Genomic DNA, 25,466 nt, shown 5'->3' with positions numbered 1-25,466 from the left:
CATGTCGAGGGGACAAATAAAAAATATTTTCAACGATGGCCGAAGAGCAAACTATTAAATTACATTTTGATGTTTTAGAAAATGACCATCATTTGCAAGATATGATGAGTGTTGTCTCTTTGCTATAAATTGTTGGAACTTTTTAAGTCTTTCTTATCGGACAGTTCCTTTTTACATTCTCCTACCCTAAAATTAAATAAAGATTCTCACTTTTAAAAGTACTTCAGCCATATCTCCTTAATAAATGGTTACTGTGAGATTTGCTCTCAAATATTATACACTAGACCTGGGAATTCGGACCAGTCTGAATTTTTTAAAGAATGTTCATTTTCTAATAAATTCCGATAAAGGCTGTCTTACTACTGGTCTTAGATAAGCTAAGGTGAGAGGCAAAGATTACAGACCTTGTGGCAGTCGGTACAGGAGAATTTTGCATGACAGAGGGCAGTATCGAGATGGTGTCCATTCCATCACAAGAGAGGCATTGCGGGAACAGACCGAATGGAAAAGAAAAAAGGCCCAGAGGGCAAGGCCCCACCGGGACCAGAGTCGACTTGAGAACCCCAGATGAGAGTGCAGGCATCGACCCAATACGAAGAATGGGGAGCGTGATCGAATAACAATACTAACGGAGAGCGTGAGATCCGAAAACAACACAGCAACGGCATCATTCTGCAGCATGGGAGCACATGTCCAAACCCAACGGTAGAAATAAAACAATTTAACAATGGAGCCAATCATCATGTGCATTACAAGCAACAGGTTGTGTCACAGTACCTTGTGACTTCAGACACATTCTTCAAACAAAAACAACTTGTCCACATCTGGGCCTAACACTAGATGGCAGGAGTATGCATAGCATGAGTATCTACAGCCACACAAGCCACGACCATATTGTTACATTACATTTTTAATTCACAATAGGGTATTAAAATAAGTTATAGTTACATTATAAATATATATATATATATATATATATATATATATATATATATATATATATATATATATTAGAATTAAAGTATGAGTGTTTATTATTAAATATTTTAAATAATTTAATTTGTGTGTAAAGCCCAAAGTAGAAATTACTCAAAGTTTAAATTGCTCAAAAGTGCAACTTACCTTTGTGAATCGGGCTCAGAGTGTCATTGGTTTTGAGATAACTACATTTGTTTTCAAGGGGAAGGGAACTAGACGGGGGTAAAATTAAAGAAAAGCCTGACACTGATCTTTCTTTACTCTCCAGATAGCCAATCTGTAACGATCTGTTAAGCTGGTTGTTTTTTTGCCATGACTTTCTTGAAATGTCAGTAAAACAGTCAAAAAAATCATTACTGTCTGTTGTCTGGGTCAAAGGTGCAGGGACATGGTGTTGCTAGACCTACAGTCACCCAAGGTGCCCCCTACCTTTGCCTCCGAGTGCAGGTGAGGAGAGGGGGTGGAGTGTGCTGACGGCTTGTTCTGGGGGGGCGTGGCGGGCGACAAACGACTTGTTCTTGGGGGGCGGAAGGATGGTGGTGGTCGACAGACACGGCTTGCTCAACTCCGCAGTCCCCCAAAACAGCCCCCGCCATCCCCCTCACCTGCGCCACAGGACAGGGAAGCCAACATCTGGGCCAACATATCCTAAAATTTGCGTGGACATTCAAGATACACAACACAATGCAATTTAGTGTTGTACACGCAGAACTTTAAATTGGCAATAGTAAGTAAATTGACACTGTCTTTTGCGTTATGTTATGTCGCACAACTGCCTGTGCAAAACTTTAACAAACGAGGACCTGGTGTCACTGTGAAGTAAGACCATGTGATGTGATTTTAGTGAAATGGCACTACATGTCTAGACATCTATCATAACACTGATGTAGGGCTTAACAAACATTATCTTCTTGGAAACTGTCAAAGGTGACTTTTAAACTCTGCAAGAGGCAATGGAAAAGCTGGTCCAATTCCTAGTTTGATTAAAAGCAATAGCGGTCAATCATTTTCACCCACACACCTATTCGTAAAAATGCTGCTACTTACTTTACTCAGAGACAGAAATGGAGCCCTTGGAACATCCGAAGGAACACATTTTATATTCTCAAACTTGCCTACTACGTCATACGTTCCGGGCCCAGGGACACCCTGAAAGCAGAAAACAGAAAAAACTGCTTAACAAGTATAAAACTGGCAATTTTTGGAACTACACTTTACTTTTGGAACTCATACATGAAAACAAATACATGCTTATAGTTTTCATACTATTTCAAAATCCCTCGTATTGAGTAATATATGGCACTAATTACATTTAAGTATACATAATTAGGTCACTGCAAGTCTCCAATGGTTTCCAAGATAATATAAAGGCATGAGGTAGGGAAATGAGAGTTAACTTGTGGTATTCTCCTCCCAATACATTTGAGGGTACTTTAATTCTTATAATATCTGACTCTGTTTAAACAATGTTCACCAAGTTGGAGAAAAAGAAGAGAAATGAAACATTCTGGGCCCGATGTAGGTCACCAAATACCGGTCGGTAACGGCCGAATTCGGCCGTTACCGACCGGTATTTGGTGATTGAGATGTAGGGGCCAATATTTTGCACAATCGGTAAATTTACAGAATCGGTAAATTTACCGATTCTGTAAAATACCGAATGGGTAATTTTACCGATTCGGTAAATTCCAGATGTAGGTCGCACTGTTTACAGTGCTACAGGCCTTCAGAATTCGGTATTTTACCACCCAATCCAATTGGGTGGTGAAATACCGAATCCAGGTGTGCATGCACATGTGTGCATGCACACCTATGCCATGTGACAGACAGACATGCCCTAGGGCATGTCTGTGTGCCACATGGCACACATGCCTGTATTTGGGGTGCTAGAGGGTGTCAAAGTGACACCCCCTGCACCCTTGCTGCAATCGGTATTTACCGAATCGGTAAATACCGATTCGGTAATGCCCATTGATTCCTATGGGCTTCAATGCCCTTAGGAATCAATGGGCATTACCGAATCGGTATTTACAGAATCGGTAAATACCGAATCTCAACAATTCGGTATTTACCGATTCTGAAATACCTATATCCCCCCCTCCATTTTACCACTTCTTAAATACCGAATCGGTATGATTCGGTATTTAAGAAGTGGTCAAATTAAATTACCTACATCGGGCCCTCTATCTCTCCAAGCAAAATCACTTAAATATTTGTTTCATTAGTGGGCAGCATTAGAAACACCAAACAAATGAAAGTTATATGAGAATCCGATGCATAGATAACTTTTCAGCATATTGACTCAATGTGCTTAGAACACCAACTAATTTCAATTCAAGAACTAAGAACCTGATTTAGAGACCACATATGGTACAACCATGGTAAATATTCAGTCCGTCTTAATACAAGTGTGTTATATCCTAATACATGTGTAATAAGGCGAACAGGCTAATCTTATATGTCTTAATACACTTGTAGTAAGGCAGACAGGATAACCGTCATGTTTGTCGTGAAGTATCCGTCCGAGAAACCCTAAATCAGGCCCTAAACGCCAGGTGTATTGAAAACGTTTCCAGGTGCAAACCGTGTCACAGGATTTACAAATACAAAAGTGTTTTGTGCACTGTACTGACATTATTTTGAGAGTCTAAAAATCATTTTCTGACTAGCAAAATTAATTTGGGATCCTCCGAATCACAATTATGAGGGGTGGAGGTGAAAGAGGCATTCTCTTCTAACAAGGAGGAGCAAACCCTTGATAAGTTGCTAACACCTCGAATGAGGTAATATTTTTGGGAAGGGGTTCTCTTGGGACATCTTCCCCCGTGTAAATCGTGTTGGGCAACCACCACTGATGTTGTCCTACATTGAAAGTGTTTTCTTTAAAAGCCGCACTAGTTTCTGTAAGGAACACAGCTGCTTTAACCCCTTCGCCTAGGGGCTAATTCAACCGCGACGTTGGGGGAGGGGGGCCGCGCGCGGCGCCGCGGTGCTCCTGACGAGCTCAGTTTGTCACGCAGCACGGTGGCGCTGTGCTGATAACGATCCACGCACATTTGAATGGAACGCCCAGCACAGCAGGGGAATTATCCAAGTATAGGGATGGTGAACTGATGTTCCTAGAAAACCACTATCCCTGTGTTTGCATCAAATCACAGGGGGTCGCAAATATCAACCAATCACAAGCGTTCACAAATACTAATCTACCTAAATAATATGCATTAGCCTGAGCATTCTGCAACTCAGAGGTGGTTCCTCGGTTAAAGCGGAGGAGCGTCACCCTACTGAAATCCCCCCAGAGATCAAAAATAAAATGCTAATGAAGCTAATTCATCACCATTTTAGTCTTTTGTCATCCCATTACTGAACGGAGTGTCAGGACGGGGCAGGCCTGCTAAATCGCTACAGGGAGAAGAGTGGGCTACCTTTAGCACTTGTTTAAATTGTGCATGTTTTTTGGCTGCCCTTCTTGCGACGGACAGCCAGACATGCACACTTTAAACTTCTCAACCAAGCTGTCTCACGACAGCTGGGTTGAGAGAAAGTGCAGGCATCCAGTGCCCTCGAGAATGCCCACAGAGGCCGCTCCCTCCAATCGAGGCTCTGCTTTCATGAGAGCAGCTCCAGGATTGGCTTGGGACCCTTCCTCTAGGAGAGAAGATGACGGAGAACTTCACCTTGTTGCAAGAAGGTACGTTTATTTAATGTATTATTATTATATTCTTTTTTTGCCACTTGCCCCCCCTCATTCTTGGAACATGCCAGCCGCCACTGCTGCAGCCCACTGTGACTGGAAATTTTGCAACTTTACCCTAATAATTCATACATCATATTGCAAAATCAGAGACAGGTGCCACTCCCTGGAGGATGAACTTTGGTCTTACGAAGGCCGGGGCTGATCCTGGTCAGGGGGGACAGAGTTACAAACAATGGGGTTACGGGGACAACCCATGGCTGTATTTTGGGAGGAGTGCAGCCCAAACACGCTAAACCAACTGCTGTGGCACGAAATCCAGAATAGGGATACTTGCCAAGCGAGGAGCTACCTCATGAGATCTTTGGAAATTACCAAGCTTACGGATCTTTGGAATACTCAACTCGGACGTTCAACTTTCAAAAAATTGACCTGGAAATGTATAAAACAAATTTCCTTGGTGGAGGACAAGGCATCCTTTTCAGATAGATCTCATGCCTGGAAGACCTTAAATTCTTACAAAACACTTGCATCACAAAAGGTATTTAATCAGGGCTATTCCATAGTGATAAAAATGAACTTTTTAAGGCATAGACAGGGCATCCTACCGTGCACTCAGCATCTTCCACCATGGCTGAGTGCTACAACTCAAAGCACGTGAAGGCTGTGCAACACCAATCAAGGAGACATCTTACACCTAATCTACACTTGCAAGGAGCTACATCAAGAACGGTTACAGCTACTGAAAGAACCCTTCTAGCTGAAAGGCATCTGCACCAGGAGACAAGCGGTGTTAGCCTGCTGCCACCCGGGAAACACACAACTGAACTGCAGATTGGTAAAATATCTTATGTTGGCCGAACAAAAAATATCTAAAATTTGAATAGCCCAATCACGGTTACACAAGTAAGAAGCTCCTGTGGTGCAACTGACTCACAATACGGTAGTGGCTTTCTTCAAAGGACAGAACACTAGCACTCTTCTTGGACAATTCTTGAGCAGATACTAACAACTTGAACAATATGCTCTATATGGCACTTTATTACACGCATGCCCAGCATCAGCAAGTAATAGCGACTGCACTGCACTTTATCTTACTAATCAACGAATCTAGCCATTGCCTGCACTGTTAACTTTTTTTAATGTACAGTAATTTTTAGCCTGTGTTTTATGGTTTTTATTATTGTATAATAACAACTCTACTGTATCTTTCTTAAACAAATGTTGCAATGGTTTTCAGTAACTATGCAAAATAAATAAACTTGAAACTTGCAACTATGTTTATTTCCGCTAACTTGCAATATCATTTTGTGGGTTATGCTAGTCGCTCCTCTGTTGTTATGCGCGATCATTTAGGTTTGTGTCTGGTGTATCAAACAAGCAAAATTCAAATAAAATATTGTCATTAATAAAATCAGACACAGGAGGCAAAACATTGGTGTTCAATTTCCGACCTTTTTCTGCGTCTTACCCATTAGTACATAAGGCCCAAAAATCTAAGCAATTAACAGAGGTTTTATTAAAAAATGCATCTCCTCTGGATGGGGTCATTTGTTTCTGCAGAGCAATCTATCTGTGTTTCCAACACGGGTCCACCTCACAAGTCCTGCAATAATTGTTCATCAATACTACCACGCCCATTATTCCCAGAGTCATAAATATTGGAAATTCCAGGAAGCGGTATGATTGTAGGAGTACAAGCAATTTCATAATGGTCCCCTTTGGAAAGGGTAATATCATGAAGAAATCAATGTTACCAAAATTATTTCAGCATTATATTAACTTTTTGGGAAGAAATCATCCTACTTTGACCTTGAGGAATTATCTCAGGAGTCACCTGGGATAACATTGCATGCAGCATTAATGCATGTCTCATAAAAGCAATTTGGGGGGAAACGGCTGTTTCCGTTCAAACCAATAATAATAGCAAATTCTCATGTTTAGACAGCTTGTTTTTGTTTGTCTACAAGCACTTGTATGCCTTGCTCAGACTTCAAGTGCAGTACAAAAAGATAATGATGTTAATGTATACTGTGCTTCTGAGAGTGGTTTTAGTAGCAGTATTAGTTCAATGTTCGATATGTGTCATTACAAGTATTTTCATGTTATATCTGTACAGTGTGCTTCAGATTTCCAACAAACTAAATTGAAACAGAGAGCTTAGCAGTTATGGAGTAGGGCGCTGTTTCCTGACAGTGACTGTGGGGACAACAAGATATACTTAGGCAATTGTAATAAATTGTTACAGGCAACGGGTAATGCTACTAGGCTTGATCTTAATGGCGAAGCTCCCACCAGGACCAGTCTTATGAGACCACATCCCCCACTAGGGCCATGCTGGCCGTACAGGGCATCGGGCATTTCCCCGGTTGGCTGAAAGGGTGGGGGCCGATATTGCAGCAGAGGGGGCCGTTTTTGTTACTAAGGGCCGTTTTTGCAGAGGTGCTCCTTTAACGGCTCCCAGTAACAAAAGCAGGACCATTGCCAAAAAACATTAAGACAGCCTGGTACCAGCTGTCTCTCCTAAACCTCTTCCAGCGAGCAACTCCAGAACTACGGTTCAAGCCCTTCTGGATAGTAGTAAACGCAGTACTCCAAGTCCTCACAGGCTCCACACCAGCACCCTTAAAGGGCACAGCACATGCCACAACATAATTCATCCAGTAGCAGCCCATGGAGGGAGTTCCGCGGGGTGGTGGGGTGGGACGGGGGAGGGGCAGAGTGGGGGGTAGTAAACTCCAGCTCATGGATGACCGGAGTAATGTAAGAAATAAATAAATAAAACAAATGTCATTGCGCATCCTGAAATGCCAAATGCGTTTCAGTGCGCGCAATGACATTTGTTTCATTTATTTACATTACTCCGGTCGGCCGTGAGCCGGAGTTTACTACCCCCCACTCTGCCCCTCCCCCATCCCACCCCGTGGAACTTCCTCCACGGGCCGCTACTGGATGCATATAGGACATGAAGAAATATGATCATGCCATCCCATCCGGATGGAACTTCATTAGCTCCCTTTGCAAGCCTGCACCATCATCAAAACCACTGCATAATTTACAAAGACATCGCAACCAGCATCCCCACTTAAATTCAAGTAAGCTCATCATCTCTGGTGGTTCTCAGCATACCCACAGCCAGGACGCCATCAGACTGTAGACAAAGAAGTGTAAAAAAGAAATAAATAAGCTTCTTCCACTAAACGTTCAAAAGAACGTTTAGTGGAAGAAGAGTGGGCTACATAAAAGGGCAACCGCACAAAAAATTTTTATAAAGGAGGAACATGTGGAAGGGGGAAAAATGTATGTTAAAAATGTATAAAGAGGAGGGTTAGGGATATCAACCCCAAAAATAAAATAGTTGAGGGACAAAGGAGGAGGAGTAGGAAGAAAGAAGGAGCATGGGAAAGTAATGAAAAGGACCTGCAGGAGGGCAATCTCTTTGCCCCACAGCACAGCAATTGTTAGATTGCAGACTACCAGACAGCTGTGCCTAAGACATCTTGGGGACATTCAGAAAGTTGATGTTAGATATGGGGGTCTCTAGTTGACTGTGGTATACATCCTATCCAAGTAGGGACTCTTCCTTCTAGTACAAATAAGTAAAGTACACACCTACATTTGCCTGTGCTCACTCTCTCGTAGCTTAGCACAGAGCAGTCAGGCTAAACTAGAGGGCAATATGTAAATCATTTGTATATAACCCACACTAACACAGTGAAAATACCACAAATGGACACCATACCAGTTTAGAAAAAGAGAATATCTAAACTAATCAAGACCAAAGCAACAAAAATCTAACTTCACAACTCAAAATAAGATTTTATACATAGAAGACTAAGGATGCATTAATTTTGCACAAAGCACCTCAAATGTGTCAAAAATAAAGGGCAAAATCAGGCGCAGGGAAGGTGATGCATCGGTTCCTAACTTCAGGGGAGTTGATGGTCGGTCCTTACTGCCACAGAGGGGAGTTGATGGTCGGTTCCTTACTGAAGAGGAGGTGATGTGTCAGTTTTTTACTGAATTTCCAACGTAATTGTGTATTTGACGCACAGGTGTTATGAGTGAGAAAATTTGCCTACCACGAATCGATGCCGTGGGCAATCCATGTGCTACCTCGATTTCCGTAGCCGCTGACTAGCAATGCATTGGTTCTTTTAGCTGCACAGCGGGACCTGTGCGGGGGTAGGTGCGGTGATCTCGGACGTAAAAGATCGATATAGGGGACTGGGTGTGCAGTGGTTTTCCCACCCGCAGGCAGGCACTGCGTTGATTTCTTCAGCGCTGCTTGGATTTCTTTGGCCACACGAGGCTGGGGTCGGGATTTTCCTCTGCATAGCAGTGTAGTGTCAAATAAAACAGGCGCAAGAAGAGCAATTCGTTGATTTGGCAGTTACTTGAGTTCTTCACAGCACGAACAAACTCCTGGAATAGGCACCCCAAGCAGGTCAGAACTCCCAGCAGTAGAGTTAAATAAGGCTGTACATGAGTCTTTGTGCCCCTGTGACTTCAGAACAGGAGCCAAGAACACACAGGCCCTTGGATATTCTTCTCAAGCAGGTTTCATAGCAAAGTCCACTTTTTGACTTCTTCGCAGAAGCAGCAACTGCAGGCCAACCCAGCAAAGCAACACACAGCAAACAGCTCTTCATCCTTAGCAGAGGTTCCTCTTGATTCCAGAAGTAATCTAACATTCTGGGGTTTTAGGCCTAATACTTATACCCCTTTTCCCCTTTGAAGTCTTTGTAAGAAAGTTTCTTTTGCTCAGTAAAAATAGGTATGTCCTCCCTGGTCCAGCCACACTACAGAGGGTGAATACAGAGTAGCTACAGCCTACTCAGGTGTCAGTGGCAACTCCTCCCCCCCACTCTAGCCCAGGAACACCCTTAATCAAATGAAGGGCACACTTCAGCTCCCTTTGTGTGAGTCTCTGGAGTAAATGCACAAACAGCCCCTGCCAGTCAAAAACTAGACAGTAAATACACAAGCAGGCAGCGGCACACAGGATAGCTAAACAAGAAAATGCCAACTTTCTAAAAGTTAAAAAAAAAATTAAACACTACAGTCAACACTAAGGGGAGTGCCCTTAGTGTTGACTGTGTTGCTGACACTACAGTCAACAATGAGGGGAGAGCAAATTGTGCACTGCATATACCATAAGAGCAAATCATGATATAGTGTCTGGCCATAACCTTTTCCCTGCCCAGACTATTTTTCATGACCTCCTCTACCATTTATCAACATTTCTAATGTCTCTTTTAGTAAAAATTGCATTCCAGCCCATTGATAACACTTTATCCAGCCCGAGCCTGAGATTACGACTCGATCCGGAGAGTACGGCCCTAGCCAGAAAGTACGGTCCGGGTGCGGTGAGTACTGTCCGGGTGAGGAGACTCCGGTCTGACTGTGGACGTAAAGTTAGGAGTTGTAAGTGATTTCAGTTAATACCAAAAATCGTAAGTGCCTTCTGTGAATACCAGAAGTAGTAAGTTTAGGATTTTGTCTCAGATTAGTTCTGTGAATCGGCCCCCAAATCTCTAGCTGTTCCCAATTGAAAGTTACACTTGTAAAATGTTATAAGGTAGCTCCAAAGACAGCCTATGGGAGAGGGAGATTTTCAATAGTGAAAAACGAAATTGACAGCATTTCACTATTAGGACATGTGAAATACACCACACCAGTACATATCCTGCCTTTCACATACACTGCAACCTGCCCTTGGGGGTACCTTGGGCGTACCTCAGCGGTGACTTACATGTAAGAAAAGTGCTAGGTCGACATGGTAGTCAAATACTGCGCTCACAGACACTGCAGTGGCAGGTCTGAGACACATTTGAAAGGCTACAGGTGTGGGTGGCACAATCAGAGTTGCAGGCCCTCTAGAAGCATTTGATTACAGGCCCTGGGCACACACAGTGGGTTCACTGACAGAATATCGATGTAAAAAATTTAGAAGTAAAAAATATTAATGAAAAAATATAGAATACATAAATATCGACTCCTTATACTTAAACAGGCAATTTCAAAAATATTGATGTTAAAAACATAGTTGTACAAAATATCAATTTTTATATACATATATGAAACAAAATAATAAATATTAAATATATTAAATAAGAAAATACATTTTAAAAATATAAAGTGGAATGAATATACATTTTAACAAATATTGCACAGAAACTTAATAAAAAATAAAATAAACACACATACATAATAATATATATATTATATATATATATATATATATATATATATATATATATATATATATATATATATATATATACATTTTCTTGTGCTCCGCTTGATGTGACCGCCGCCACATCACTGTCCTTTTCCACCCAGACAGCTCTCAAGGAAAAGCGAACATGACAGACCCAAGTTCCTGGTGCAATTTAGTGTTTTATTTCCATAAAACCCAGCAAGACCGCATGACGCGTTTCGCCTCTGACTCGAGGCTTGATCACATGATACAGTTGCCAAAACATAAACGAGGGTACTTAAACAATTCAGAGAAGGGGTGGGAGGGGCTAAAACAAACCAACCTCACATATTTAACCCTTTGTTGTTCACTTCTGTATGCAATGCAATATATGTCATTAGAAACTCAATTTCTGGCATAGTGCCATATAACTCTTTCAGAGGGTTGTTGTTGTTCAGTGCAATACATGTATTGTGCAAATAACGCAATCTTAAATATACAATTCATATATAGTTTGATAATGTACACAAATAAATATGTCTATATATATACAACGATATTACAAAAAGTATATATGCGTATAAAAAGAAGAATACCAATCAATTCATAGTTGTTCTATATACATACTATATACAATAGATGACAAAGTGCCTGTGCATAGGAGACAAATCTTAATCCTACTAAAAAACTGCAATTTATCTATTTACAACATGTATAAGCAATTAGTTGACCAAAGAAATTATGTCACCTTATGTGAACTTCATAAAATTTGTCTTATCAACAACAGAACATATATAAACCCTTGTGCCTTGAAAATGACTTTGTTATCTTTCGCAAAGAAATGAATTTATTTTAAAGATGAATATTCATACGTCTGGTTCATATAGACTTCTTTGCTCTTGTTGTTTACCCTCGTAAAGAACTTTAACCCTTATGTGTGCAAAAATGATATTGTGCATAATAGTGTTTCTTAATTCAAGATTCCATTTATAAAGGAGATTAAAAAAAGGGGGATATTTTGTTAAAAATTGTACAAAAATTGGGGAGAGGTTTCAGATTGTATAGGACATCATATTACCACCATTTAGCCAATGAGTACCAAAGATCCACACTGTGAGACCCAACCACAGCCTATATTGCACATATAGAACAGGGAAATAAACAATTTTCCAGATTTGTAACATGTTGGAATTTATAGCCTTCAATTCGACTAAGTATGACATAGAAACATAGAACTAAAGACAAGTGTACAGGTCTTCACTCGCATTCATCCCATGCGGAGTTTTGCTGTCTAGTTCTATTATATACCTGGTTTCCAATGCCCGAAGTTTGGCATTTCTACATATATATACATCTTTACTTTAAAAAACATAGAAACTATTCATTTTAATTTATTTTATAATTTAACAAATATATACTCGTACTCGCGCTTACTTCTCCCTGGGTCCTCCAGATATGCCCACTGAAATGTCAGTTTCCCTTGTTACGATACTTCATGAACCCACATTTTGTTTTTTTTATTTTTGATGTTTTTTCTGATGCTTTTTATGATAAGGTGTTTGATCGTCTTTACCCATGTTACATGTTACAATGATGTATTTGTTATCATGCATGTCTTATGGATTGTACCACCAGGGTTACCCCTCACTTGATTGAGTCCATGTACATTCAAAGATGGCCGCCATGAACTTGTCATTCAAGCATTGCGATTTCAGGCTCAAAACCTGGCTTTTGTTTCTACTTTCCTTTACTGAAGAGAACCTGATTGTTTTTTTCAATGCACGTGATCATAAATCTATTAAAAAAACATTCTATTATCATTTAAAACATTAAACTGTTTAAAAATGTTTAAATTAAATTTACCACTCCAGTCAATGCAACAGTAGGGAACGTGTTGGATAGCGGCGGGGTAAAATGCACTATTCTCACTCCAGTGAGTGCAACAGTAAGGAAAGTATTGGATAGCGGAGAGGTTAAACTTACTATTCCCACTGCAGTGAGTGCAACAGTAGGGAAGGTGTTGGAAAGCGGAGAGCTAAAACTTACTATTCCCAACTCCAGTCAGTGCAACAGTAGGGAAAGTGTTGGATTGCGCAGGGGTAAAAATTACTATTCCCACCTCCAATTAGTGCAACAGTAGGGAAAGTGTTGGATAGCGGGGGGTAAAACTTACTATTCCCACTCCAGTGAGTGCAACAGTAGGGAAAGTGTTGGATTGTGTAGGGGTAACATTTATTATTCCCACTCCAATGAGTGTAACAGTAGGCAAAGTGTTGGATAGCAGAGGGGTAAAACTTACTATTCCCACTCCAGTGAGGACAACAGTAGGGAAAATGTTGGATAGTGGCAGGATAAAATGTACTATTCCCACTTCAATCAGTGAAACAGTAGAGAATGTGTTGGAATATCGGAGGGATACAACTTGCTATTCCCACTCCAGTGAGTGCAATAGTAGGGAAATTGTTGGATAGTAGTAAGATAAAATGTACTATTACCACTCCAGTCAGTGCAACAGAAGGGGAAATGGTGGATTGCAAAGGTGTAACAATTATTATTCGCTCTCCAGTCAATTTAAAAGTAAAAACAAACAGAATATTAACAACAAAAATATTTGAAAAACAAAATAAATAAAAACATATACAAATATTCTAAACATTAAAATACAAATATATTTCATATTACAAATGTAAAAAAACATATTATAATGTTAAATGCATATGACAAATACCTACAAATATGATATTAAATAAAATAAAAAAATAATTTTCAAACAAATAAATATATTTAATTAGAAATTATTTAGAATCAAAAACATGAATTATTACATACATTTAATAGTTTGTTTCCTACCCTATAACACCACACAATTCACAACCTACATCTAAATTGTATTTTTTTTAAAATGTACTTCCATAATTAACATAATTACCAATTAAAGAAATGGTATTAATTAAAAAACAAATTAAAACTCATAACAATTAATAGGCTTCCATCTTTACCCCCCGCAAACCACTGATAAAAATAAACTGTAAAAAATTGATTAAACTATCAAAACCTATTTTCAATTAAAAAACTAATAGTATATAAAAACTAATCATAAAGTATGTAAAATTAATTTAAACCCCACCCTTCACCCCTATAAAAGTGAAACCCACTCAAAAAAATATAAACAACTACCTTAATTAAATATCAATTAATTAATTAACATTAATGACCAATCAATTTCAATTAATTAAACATAAAGTACTCCCCACACTTTACCCCTATAAACCCATAAATCACACCTAAAATTAATTACACAAATTCCATATTTAATTTTCAATCAATTAATCAATATTAATTAAGAACGAATTAATAATTAATTTTAAAAAGTCCTTCCCACCCTTTACCCCTATAAACCCTACAACCCACACCTAAAATAACTTTTACAATTTCCATATTTAATTTATTTTGAAAGAATTAATCAATACTATTTAAGAACTAATTATTAATTTATTAAAAATCAAATTTCCCACCCATTACCCCATAAACCCGACACAGAAATAACACAAGTACCATAATTCATTATCAATTAATTAGTTAATATAAATTAACACCAAATTATTAGTTAATTAAACATAACTTAATTCCCACCCTTTACCCCTATAAATCCCACAAACCGCACCTAAAATTAATTATGCAATTTCCATAATTAAATTTCAATAAATTAATGATTATTAATTTGGAACTAAATTTTAATTAGTTAAAAATAAATTACTTCCCACCCGTTACCCCATAAACCCCACAACCAGCACCTAAATTTAATTACACAATTACCATAATTATTTATCAATTAATTACTATTAATTAACAATGAATTAATAATTAATTACAAATAAATTACTTCCCACCATTAACACTATAAAATCTACATTAAATGAATATAAAAGCTAATCATTAATTTATTGTAATTAAATTACTTCCCACCCTATTCCCCTATAAACACACAACCCGCAACAGAATTAAAAAACACAACATTTTACTAAAATAAAATTGATAACTATAAAAAATGCAACACATATATTAAAAACACACAATACATACATCACATACATTTAAAAAACAAGCATTTGCAATGCAATAGGTCTCGCATTAGGAAAGTTTGAGCTTTTGGTCTTGTAAATGACAATTATTTTATTTATGTGTTGGTTTTGAAAATAGCTAAATTAATAGCTTTGTCATTTACAATGCCAATAGTTATAACTTTCACAAATGTGAAACCTATAGCATTTGTAATGCAACATGTTTTGTACTTACGTGACTTAGATGTATTGATATTACAAATAGCAATGGCTTTTAATTTTTTTAAATAATTAATACTTAAATAAAAGTGATTGTAATTTATAATGGCAATAGCTTAAACTTTGGAAATAACTTTTGTGAAGATTATGTTCAGTGTATTTTATTGTGACGAAAATCCAAGAACAGAAGTGAAATATTAACATCTTTTTGTGACATTTGTAATAAAGCTTGAAACATTGAGAGAACATATTTGAACCAGTTGTTGTTGAATGGTTGCACAAATTGATGCTGTGATGGCGCTGAGTGATGTTGTGGTGGCGACGAGTGATGCTGTGGCGTTCAGTGATGCTGTGGTAGCGCATAGTGATGTTGTGGTGCCCCTGAGTGATGCTGTGGTGGTCCTGAGTGATGCTGTGGAGGCCGTGAGTGATGCTGTGGAGGCCGTGAGTGATTCTGTGGAGGCCGTGAGTGATGCTGTGGAGGCCGTGAGTGATGCTGTGGAGGCCCTGAGTGATGCTGTGGAGGCCCTGAGTGATGCTGTGGAGGCCCTGAGTGATGCTGTGGAGGCCCTGAGTGATGCTGTGGTGGCGCATAATAATGCTGTGGTAGCGCATAGTGATGCTGTGGTGTTCCAAAGTGATGCTGTAGTGTTCCAGAGTGATGCTGTGGTGGTGCTGAGTGATGCTGTGGTGGTGCTGAGTGGTGCTGTGGTGGTGCTGAGTGATGCTGTGGTGGTGCTGAGTGGTGCTGTGGTGGTGTTGAGTGATAATGTGGTGGTGCTGAGTGATAATGTGGTGGTGCTGAGTGATGCTGGAGTAGCGCTGAGTGATGATGTGGTGATGCTGAGTGGTGCTGTGGTGGTGCTGAGTGATGCTGGGGTGGTGCTGAGTGATGCTGCGGTGGTGCTGAGTGGTGCTGTGGTGGTGCTGAGTGGTGCTGTGGTGGTGCTGAGTGATGCTGGGGTGGCGCTGAGTGATGCTGGGGTGGTGCTGAGTGATGCTGTGGTGGTGCTGAGTGATTCTGTGGTGGTGCTGAGTGATGCTGTGGTGGTGCTGAGTGATGCTGTGGTGGTGCTGAGTGATGCTGTGGTGGTGCTGAGTGATGCTGTGGTGGTGCTGAGTGGTGCTGTGGTGGTGCTGAGTGATGCTGGGGTGGCGCTGAGTGATGCTGTGGTGGTGCTGAGTGGTGCTGTGGTGGTGCTGTGTGATGCTGTGGTGGTGCTGAGTGGTGCTGTGGTGGTGCTGAGTGATGCTGTGGTGATGCTGTGGTTGTGCTGAGTGGTGCTGTGGTGTTGCTGAGTGATAATGTGGTGGTGCTGAGTGATAATGTATTGGTGCTGAGTGATGCTGGGGTAGCGCTGAGTGATGATGTGGTAATGCTGAGTGGTGATGTGGTGATGCTGAGTGGTGCTGTGGTGGTGCTGAGTGATGCTGGGTGGTGCAATATCCAGTGCCACTTTTTATATCACTTTGTGCTACACTGTACTTGGCTGCAAATTAAATGGGAAAGAGTTTCTTTGTTGCCTTACCTACTCAAAAGGCAGTTTATTCCGAAAATGCAAAATTTTGGAATAAAAAGCATAGATCTATAGAGATAATTTACGTTTACAGATGGAGGCAGGCTTAGAGTATGATACAAATGAAGTCAGTGTTGACCTAAAGTAGTCACAGATTGTAAGCTTATTTTGAAATTCAGTGAACAGTGGCTTGAGGCTTGAAAGAGTGAAATTGTGGTTGTATATTAGCAAGCATAATAACCATTAAACTACTTAAGTGCAGAATTGGTCTCTGGGCAAGTTGTTGGCAAGATGTGCATTTTAAGAGTTTCCACGTGACACTGTAACTGCAGAGCATGTCTTACGGTGAGAGTTCTTGCAAAAGTATATTAAGATGTCAAACATATAATAAGCCCCTGTCTCAAATGTAAATGTCTAAGGATTTGAACTCATGCACGATGCTTCGTTTCTGTAAACATGTTAGTCAAAAATTGATCTTCACAACTTTTAATTGATAAAATTACAAACTAAAAACACTTCTGACCAACACGGGGCCCAACCCGATTACAGAAACGTAATACTGTTTTAAAGGCTAGAAAAACATCAGATGTCATTTAAAGTTATACTTTTATCTTGCTAGTTTAATGTGAGGTTGCTGCGGCCTCTTATTAAGACATGTAATCCTCTGCAACCCTTAGTTAAAAAGTAGGATGGTGGTGATTACAATGCCTTTGAATTCCTCGAAAGAGACAGAGTGATGTAATCCGACGGACTGGGGTCCGCAGAAGTCCTACTAGCCAATGCTCGAGCAAGATGTAAACAACATTCCACACCCATGGTGCGAAAAGCCAGAAACACCAGGGGGGCGGGGAAGCAGATTGCCTTCAAGCTTTCAAGAGCCTTTGAAGACAAATGCCAGACAAATGCCAGCGGGTCGCGCACTGTCGGAAGCAAGCCCCTTTTACAAAAGCTCTCGCGTTTGACGTGGCCAGCGAGTGGGAGGGAGGAAAGGGAGTGAGGGGGAGCAGAAGCCTTTGATGATGGTGTGCGAGGCCAAGCGCGCGCCTGGGGAAGCTTCATGCTTCATTACATCACATGAACTGCATGTAATCCGAATCTGCGCTTGGTTCAAAGAGTTTGTTTCAGCTACTATAGATCCACATCTGCAATGCGCAAGCGCATTGGCAGAGGTCGACCTAATAACCATAAAATACATAACACTAATTAAAAAATAGGTATTTTAAACAACTATATTTTTGCAAACAATATTAATAAAAAAAATGTAAAACAATATTTCTTTCTAAAATTTGATATTCTTGACCACGATATTCTTGCTGTCGAAATATCTGAATCACGATATTTCAAACTCAATATTTGTCTAAGTCGACATTTCCAACTCGATATTCTGTCTGAACACCCACACAGTGCACTTTACTAGGGACTTACCTGTAAATCAATTAAGCAAATCATGGATAACCAATTATAAGCATAATTTACACAGGCGCACATGAACTTTGTCACTGATCGGCAGTGGCAAAGTGCCCTGAGTACCTAACCCAGCAAAAACAAAGTACAGAACACTCAGAAATACAGGAGACAGAGGCAAAAAGTAAGGCGAGATCACACCGAGGATGCCAGGTCTAACAGTTGACCTACAGTCTGTCTGTTGCTAGCCATTGACTTTGTGGTTTGTAACTCATGTTTTCTTGCTTTTCATTTGCTGGCTTTATTTGATTTAGGCTGTCAGGCTTGAGTTCATACTTTCCCTTGCCCAAACCCTATTTACAATATCCTTCAGAGGGCTCCCTTTCTGTAAACAGACCTGTAAATCTTGTCTTTAACTCATTTGCTGCACATTCAAAGACCGAGGTCAAATGTCAGGTGCTATCTTCCAAGATCGCTACTTTACTTTTCTTTCTCTGACTTCAAAGTGAGGGGATTTATGTGACAATCTTGCTGGATACTGGGGGTAGGAAAGAGTTTTTCTCTAGTACACATCAACATTTAAACATTTAAATGAACTGTGTAAGAATTTCAGAATGTATCAGAATTAGGAAAACAAATGAAGCACAATTTTTACTTCTGAGGTTTTTTGCAAACAAATACTTTAATATGATCAAAACAAACCATTACATTAGGTGCTGCAATTTCCACACATTTTGGTCTGTGTACGGTATAGTTTTATTAATAAAACTGTATGTCTATGCAAATGTAATGGTCATTTCAATTGAAAATGTGTTGTCTGTAATAGCAGTGTGCTGCCACATCATGGATACTCCACTCTATGCCACTCAACTCTACTCTCCACCACTCCACTCTGAACCACTCCACTTCACTGCAATCTACTCTGTACTACTTCACTTTGCATCGTTCCATTCCACGCCACTGCACTCTACTCTACTGCACTCTACTCTACCTTGAACCACTCTACTCTATGCCAATACACTCTTCGCCTCTCAACTGTACACAGCTGCACTCTTCACCACTGCACTCAATACCACTCCAGTCTATGCCACACCAATCTACTCTGCACAACTCCACTCTCTACGCCACTCTGCAATACACTGCACTCTATGCCAATACATTCAACACAATGCACTTTACTCTGTAGCATTCCACTCTATGCCCCTGCGCTCTATCCTAATCCACTCTAATTTACTCTGCACCACTGCACTCTACAACACTTTTCTCTACGCCATTACACTCTATGCTACTCTACTCTTCACAAATTCACTCTGCGCCACTTCTCTCTACTCTGAAGCATTCTACTCTATGCTATTTCTACGACGCCACCGACCTCATCGCTCTCAACACCGGCCGAACCCCGGGATGCTACCGAGCCACACCGAGACGCACCCACGGACCCTTCAGCTGCCACTCCTGCAAGTTCACCTGCAACCGGACCCACAACACACCAGCACCCACCAAGCCGAACTCCAGCAGCGCCCACCTGTACTGCATCCTGCTCAACACCCGCTCCGTCCACAGACACGCCATCGAGCTCTGGAACCTGCTCGACACAAGCTCACCAGATGTCGCCTTCCTCACGGAAACTTGGATGAACGCCTCCTCAGCGCCCGACATCGCCATCGTCATCCCGGACGGCTACAAGATCATCCGGAGGGACTGCATCAACCAGACTGGAGGAGGCATCGCCATCATCCACAGGAACACCATCCGCATCACGACCAACACCGACGACACCCTCACACCCGCCGAGCACCTGCACTTCCAGATCCACACCAACCCCAAGACCACCCTCAGAGGCACCCTCATCTACAGACCCCCGGGACCACGCACACAATTCAGCGAGGACATCGCCGACTTCGTCAGCCCGCACGCCCTCTCCTCCGCTGACTACATCCTCCTCGGGGACCTCAACTTCCACCTGGAGAACAACAACGACCGCAACACCACCACCCTGCTGGACAACCTCGCCAACCTCGGACTCAAGCAACTGGTGACCACCCCCACCCACTACGCTGGACACACACTCGACCCGGTCTTCTCATCCAGCAAGGACATCGCCTTCAGCCACGCCACGGGACTCCACTGGACGGACCACAGCTGCGTCCACTTCAGCTTCAGAAGGACCACGATCCACCATCACCAGCAACAGGCTGCACGCAGAAGCTGGAACAAGATCACTGCCGACCAGCTCGCTACTTCCCTGAGCAAGAACCCTCCCACCAGCACAACGAACCCCAGCCAAGCGGCCACCAACCTCACGAAATGGATCAGCGACTGCGCAGACGACCTCGCCCCTCTGAAGACCCCGCCGAGCAGACCCGGCAGCAAGAAAGCCCCATGGTTTAACGACGAACTCAAGAGCTCCAAGAAGAACTGCAGAGCACTCGAGAAAACCTGGCGCAGAGACCCAACACCGGACAACATGACTGCCCTCAAGCTCGCCACCCGAAAACACCACCAACTGATCCACGCCACCAAGAAAACCGCATTCAAGGAACGACTGGACAACAACGCACACAACAGCAAGGAACTCTTCAACATCGTGAAAGAGCTCTCCAACCCTAACGCCGGAAACAACGACATCACCCCTTCGCAAGACCTCTGCAACTCCCTCGCCTCCTACTTCCACAACAAGATCGCGGACATACACAACAGCTTCAGCACTCAACCGACGCACGCCACGACCGAACCTCCGCCCCCCACCACCACCCTCCGCGCCTGGACCCCGATCAGCACCGAAGACACCATCCGCACGATGAACTCCATCCACTCCGGATCTCCGACAGACCCCTGCCCTCACCACGTCTTCAACAAGGCCGACGCTGTCATCGCACCCCACCTGCGGGACATCATCAACACCTCCTTCGACACCGCCACCTTCCCGGAGAGCTGGAAGCACGCCAAACTCAGCGCTCTACTTAAGAAACCAATAATTTACAACAAGGGGTGGTGATGGACAGAGTCTCTGAATTAAGCAGAGTACTCTAACCCAGTCAAGAGATCAGGGCTAGATCCAACACCGTTTTTTAGCTCATTGCACCATCCCAGTTTCAGAACCTGGCTGTATGCAAATTAGTCTGACCCTGGCCCAGTGCATCATGGGAACAGGGCAGACCAGACTACAAAAGCCAATTCTTACACTGGGAAGGAAACAAGCTTCCGGGGACCGGTTTCTGCCATTTCAGGCGTCTTCGGCCCGGCTTGCTTGAATCCTGATGGTGCAATGAGCAAGGGACTCACATCTGAGTATACCCTTCCACGCTTAGGGTGGACAAAATAATTTACAACAAGGGGTGGTGATGGACAGAGTCTCTGAATTAAGCAGAGTACTCTAACCCAGTCAAGAGATCAGGGCTAGATCCAACACCGTTTTTTAGCTCATTGCACCATCCCAGTTTCAGAACCTGGCTGTATGCAAATTAGTCTGACCCTGGCCCAGTGCATCATGGGAACAGGGCAGACCAGACTACAAAAGCCAATTCTTACACTGGGAAGGAAACAAGCTTCCGGGGAACGGTTTCTGCCATTTCAGGCGTCTTTGGCCCGGCTTGCTTGAATCCTGATGGTGCAATGAGCAAGGGACTCACATCTGAGTATACCCTTCCACGCTTAGGGTGGACAAAATAATTTACAACAAGGGGTGGTGATGGACAGAGTCTCTGAATTAAGCAGAGTACTCTAACCCAGTCAAGAGATCAGGGCTAGATCCAACACCGTTTTTTAGCTCATTGCACCATCCCAGTTTCAGAACCTGGCTGTATGCAAATTAGTCTGACCCTGGCCCAGTGCATCATGGGAACAGGGCAGACCAGACTACAAAAGCCAATTCTTACACTGGGAAGGAAACAAGCTTCCGGGGACCGGTTTCTGCCATTTCAGGCGTCTTCGGCCCGGCTTGCTTGAATCCTGATGGTGCAATGAGCAAGGGACTCACATCTGAGTATACCCTTCCACGCTTAGGGTGGACAAAATAATTTACAACAAGGGGTGGTGATGGACAGAGTCTCTGAATTAAGCAGAGTACTCTAACCCAGTCAAGAGATCAGGGCTAGATCCAACACCGTTTTTTAGCTCATTGCACCATCCCAGTTTCAGAACCTGGCTGTATGCAAATTAGTCTGACCCTGGCCCAGTGCATCATGGGAACAGGGCAGACCAGACTACAAAAGCCAATTCTTACACTGGGAAGGAAACAAGCTTCCGGGGACCGGTTTCTGCCATTTCAGGCGTCTTCGGCCCGGCTTGCTTGAATCCTGATGGTGCAATGAGCAAGGGACTCACATCTGAGTATACCCTTCCACGCTTAGGGTGGACAAAATAATTTACAACAAGGGGTGGTGATGGACAGAGTCTCTGAATTAAGCAGAGTACTCTAACCCAGTCAAGAGATCAGGGCTAGATCCAACACCGTTTTTTAGCTCATTGCACCATCCCAGTTTCAGAACCTGGCTGTATGCAAATTAGTCTGACCCTGGCCCAGTGCATCATGGGAACAGGGCAGACCAGACTACAAAAGCCAATTCTTACACTGGGAAGGAAACAAGCTTCCGGGGACCGGTTTCTGCCATTTCAGGCGTCTTCGGCCCGGCTTGCTTGAATCCTGATGGTGCAATGAGCAAGGGACTCACATCTGAGTATACCCTTCCACGCTTAGGGTGGACAAAATAATTTACAACAAGGGGTGGTGATGGACAGAGTCTCTGAATTAAGCAGAGTACTCTAACCCAGTCAAGAGATCAGGGCTAGATCCAACACCGTTTTTTAGCTCATTGCACCATCCCAGTTTCAGAACCTGGCTGTATGCAAATTAGTCTGACCCTGGCCCAGTGCATCATGGGAACAGGGCAGACCAGACTACAAAAGCCAATTCTTACACTGGGAAGGAAACAAGCTTCCGGGGACCGGTTTCTGCCATTTCAGGCGTCTTCGGCCCGGCTTGCTTGAATCCTGATGGTGCAATGAGCAAGGGACTCACATCTGAGTATACCCTTCCACGCTTAGGGTGGACAAAATAATTTACAACAAGGAGTGGTGATGGACAGAGTCTCTGAATTAAGCAGAGTACTCTAACCCAGTCAAGAGATCAGGGCTAGATCCAACACCGTTTTTTAGCTCATTGCACCATCCCAGTTTCAGAACCTGGCTGTATGCAAATTAGTCTGACCCTGGCCCAGTGCATCATGGGAACAGGCCAGACCAGACTACAAAAGCCAATTCTTACACTGGGAAGGAAACAAGCTTCCGGGGACCGGTTTCTGCCATTTCAGGCGTCTTCGGCCCGGCTTGCTTGAATCCTGATGGTGCAATGAGCAAGGGACTCACATCTGAGTATACCCTTCCACGCTTAGGGTGGACAAAATAATTTACAACAAGGGGTGGTGATGGACAGAGTCTCTGAATTAAGCAGAGTACTCTAACCCAGTCAAGAGATCAGGGCTAGATCCAACACCGTTTTTTAGCTCATTGCACCATCCCAGTTTCAGAACCTGGCTGTATGCAAATTAGTCTGACCCTGGCCCAGTGCATCATGGGAACAGGGCAGACCAGACTACAAAAGCCAATTCTTACACTGGGAAGGAAACAAGCTTCCGGGGACCGGTTTCTGCCATTTCAGGCGTCTTCGGCCCGGCTTGCTTGAATCCTGATGGTGCAATGAGCAAGGGACTCACATCTGAGTATACCCTTCCACGCTTAGGGTGGACAAAATAATTTACAACAAGGGGTGGTGATGGACAGAGTCTCTGAATTAAGCAGAGTACTCTAACCCAGTCAAGAGATCAGGGCTAGATCCAACACCGTTTTTTAGCTCATTGCACCATCCCAGTTTCAGAACCTGGCTGTATGCAAATTAGTCTGACCATGGCCCAGTGCATCATGGGAACAGGGCAGACCAGACTACAAAAGCCAATTCTTACACTGGGAAGGAAACAAGCTTCCGGGGACCGGTTTCTGCCATTTCAGGCGTCTTCGGCCCAGCTTGCTTGAATCCTGATGGTGCAATGAGCAAGGGACTCACATCTGAGTATACCCTTCCACGCTTAGGGTGGACAAAATAATTTACAACAAGGGGTGGTGATGGACAGAGTCTCTGAATTAAGCAGAGTACTCTAACCCAGTCAAGAGATCAGGGCTAGATCCAACACCGTTTTTTAGCTCATTGCACCATCCCAGTTTCAGAACCTGGCTGTATGCAAATTAGTCTGACCCTGGCCCAGTGCATCATGGGAACAGGGCAGACCAGACTACAAAAGCCAATTCTTACACTGGGAAGGAAACAAGCTTCCGGGGACCGGTTTCTGCCATTTCAGGCGTCTTCGGCCCGGCTTGCTTGAATCCTGATGGTGCAATGAGCAAGGGACTCACATCTGAGTATACCCTTCCACGCTTAGGGTGGACAAAATAATTTACAACAAGGGGTGGTGATGGACAGAGTCTCTGAATTAAGCAGAGTACTCTAACCCAGTCAAGAGATCAGGGCTAGATCCAACACCGTTTTTTAGCTCATTGCACCATCCCAGTTTCAGAACCTGGCTGTATGCAAATTAGTCTGACCCTGGCCCAGTGCATCATGGGAACAGGGCAGACCAGACTACAAAAGCCAATTTTACACTGGGAAAGAAACAAGCTTCCGGGGACCGGTTTCTGCCATTTCAGGCGTCTTCGGCCCGGCTTGCTTGAATCCTGATGGTGCAATGAGCAAGCTCATTGCACCATCAGGATTCAAGCAAGCCGGGCCGAAGACGGCTGTAATGCCAGAAACCGGTCCCCGGAAGCTTGTTTCCTTCCCAGTGTAAGAATTGGCTTTTGTAGTTTGGTTTGCCCTGTTCCCATCATGCACTGGGACAGGAACAGACTAATTTGCATACAGCCAGGTTCTGAAACTGGGATGGTGCAATGAGCTAAAAAACGGTGTTGGATCTAGCCCTGATCTCTTGACTGGGTGAGAGTATTCTGCTTAATTCAGAGACTCTGTCCCTCACCACCCCTTGTTGTAAATAATTTTGTCCACCCTAAGCGTGGAAGGGTATACTCAGACATGAGTCCCTTGCTCATTGCACCATCAGGATTCAAGCAAGCCGGGCCGAAGACGGCTGTAATGCCAGAAACCGGTCCCCGGAAGCTTGTTTCCTTCCCAGTGTAAGAATTGGCTTTTGTAGTTTGGTTTGCCCTGTTCCCATCATGCACTGGGACAGGAACAGACTAATTTGCATACAGCCAGGTTCTGAAACTGGGATGGTGCAATGAGCTAAAAAACGGTGTTGGATCTAGCCCTGATCTCTTGACTGGGTGAGAGTATTCTGCTTAATTCAGAGACTCTGTCCCTCACCACCCCTTGTTGTAAATAA

General features: G+C 42.8%; 1 protein-coding gene across 1 annotated transcript in view; it reads right to left on the bottom strand.

Annotated features, from left to right (window-relative positions):
• Positions 1 to 25,466, bottom strand: part of STPG2 (sperm tail PG-rich repeat containing 2) — a 2,154,459-nt gene that overhangs the window by 1,532,854 nt on the left and 596,139 nt on the right. The window contains exon 7 of the mRNA XM_078677832.1: positions 2,026 to 2,127. Coding sequence (XP_078533958.1) covers positions 2,026 to 2,127 — 102 coding nt within the window. The remainder of the gene's footprint in view (positions 1 to 2,025; positions 2,128 to 25,466) is intronic.

The sequence above is a fragment of the Lissotriton helveticus genome, chromosome 2_1, assembly GCF_964261635.1.
Source record: "Lissotriton helveticus chromosome 2_1, aLisHel1.1, whole genome shotgun sequence".
Classification (NCBI taxonomy): Eukaryota; Metazoa; Chordata; class Amphibia; order Caudata; family Salamandridae; genus Lissotriton; species Lissotriton helveticus.
The sequence above is the reverse complement of the archived record's forward strand: the minus strand, read 5'-3'. Positions and strand labels throughout refer to the sequence as shown.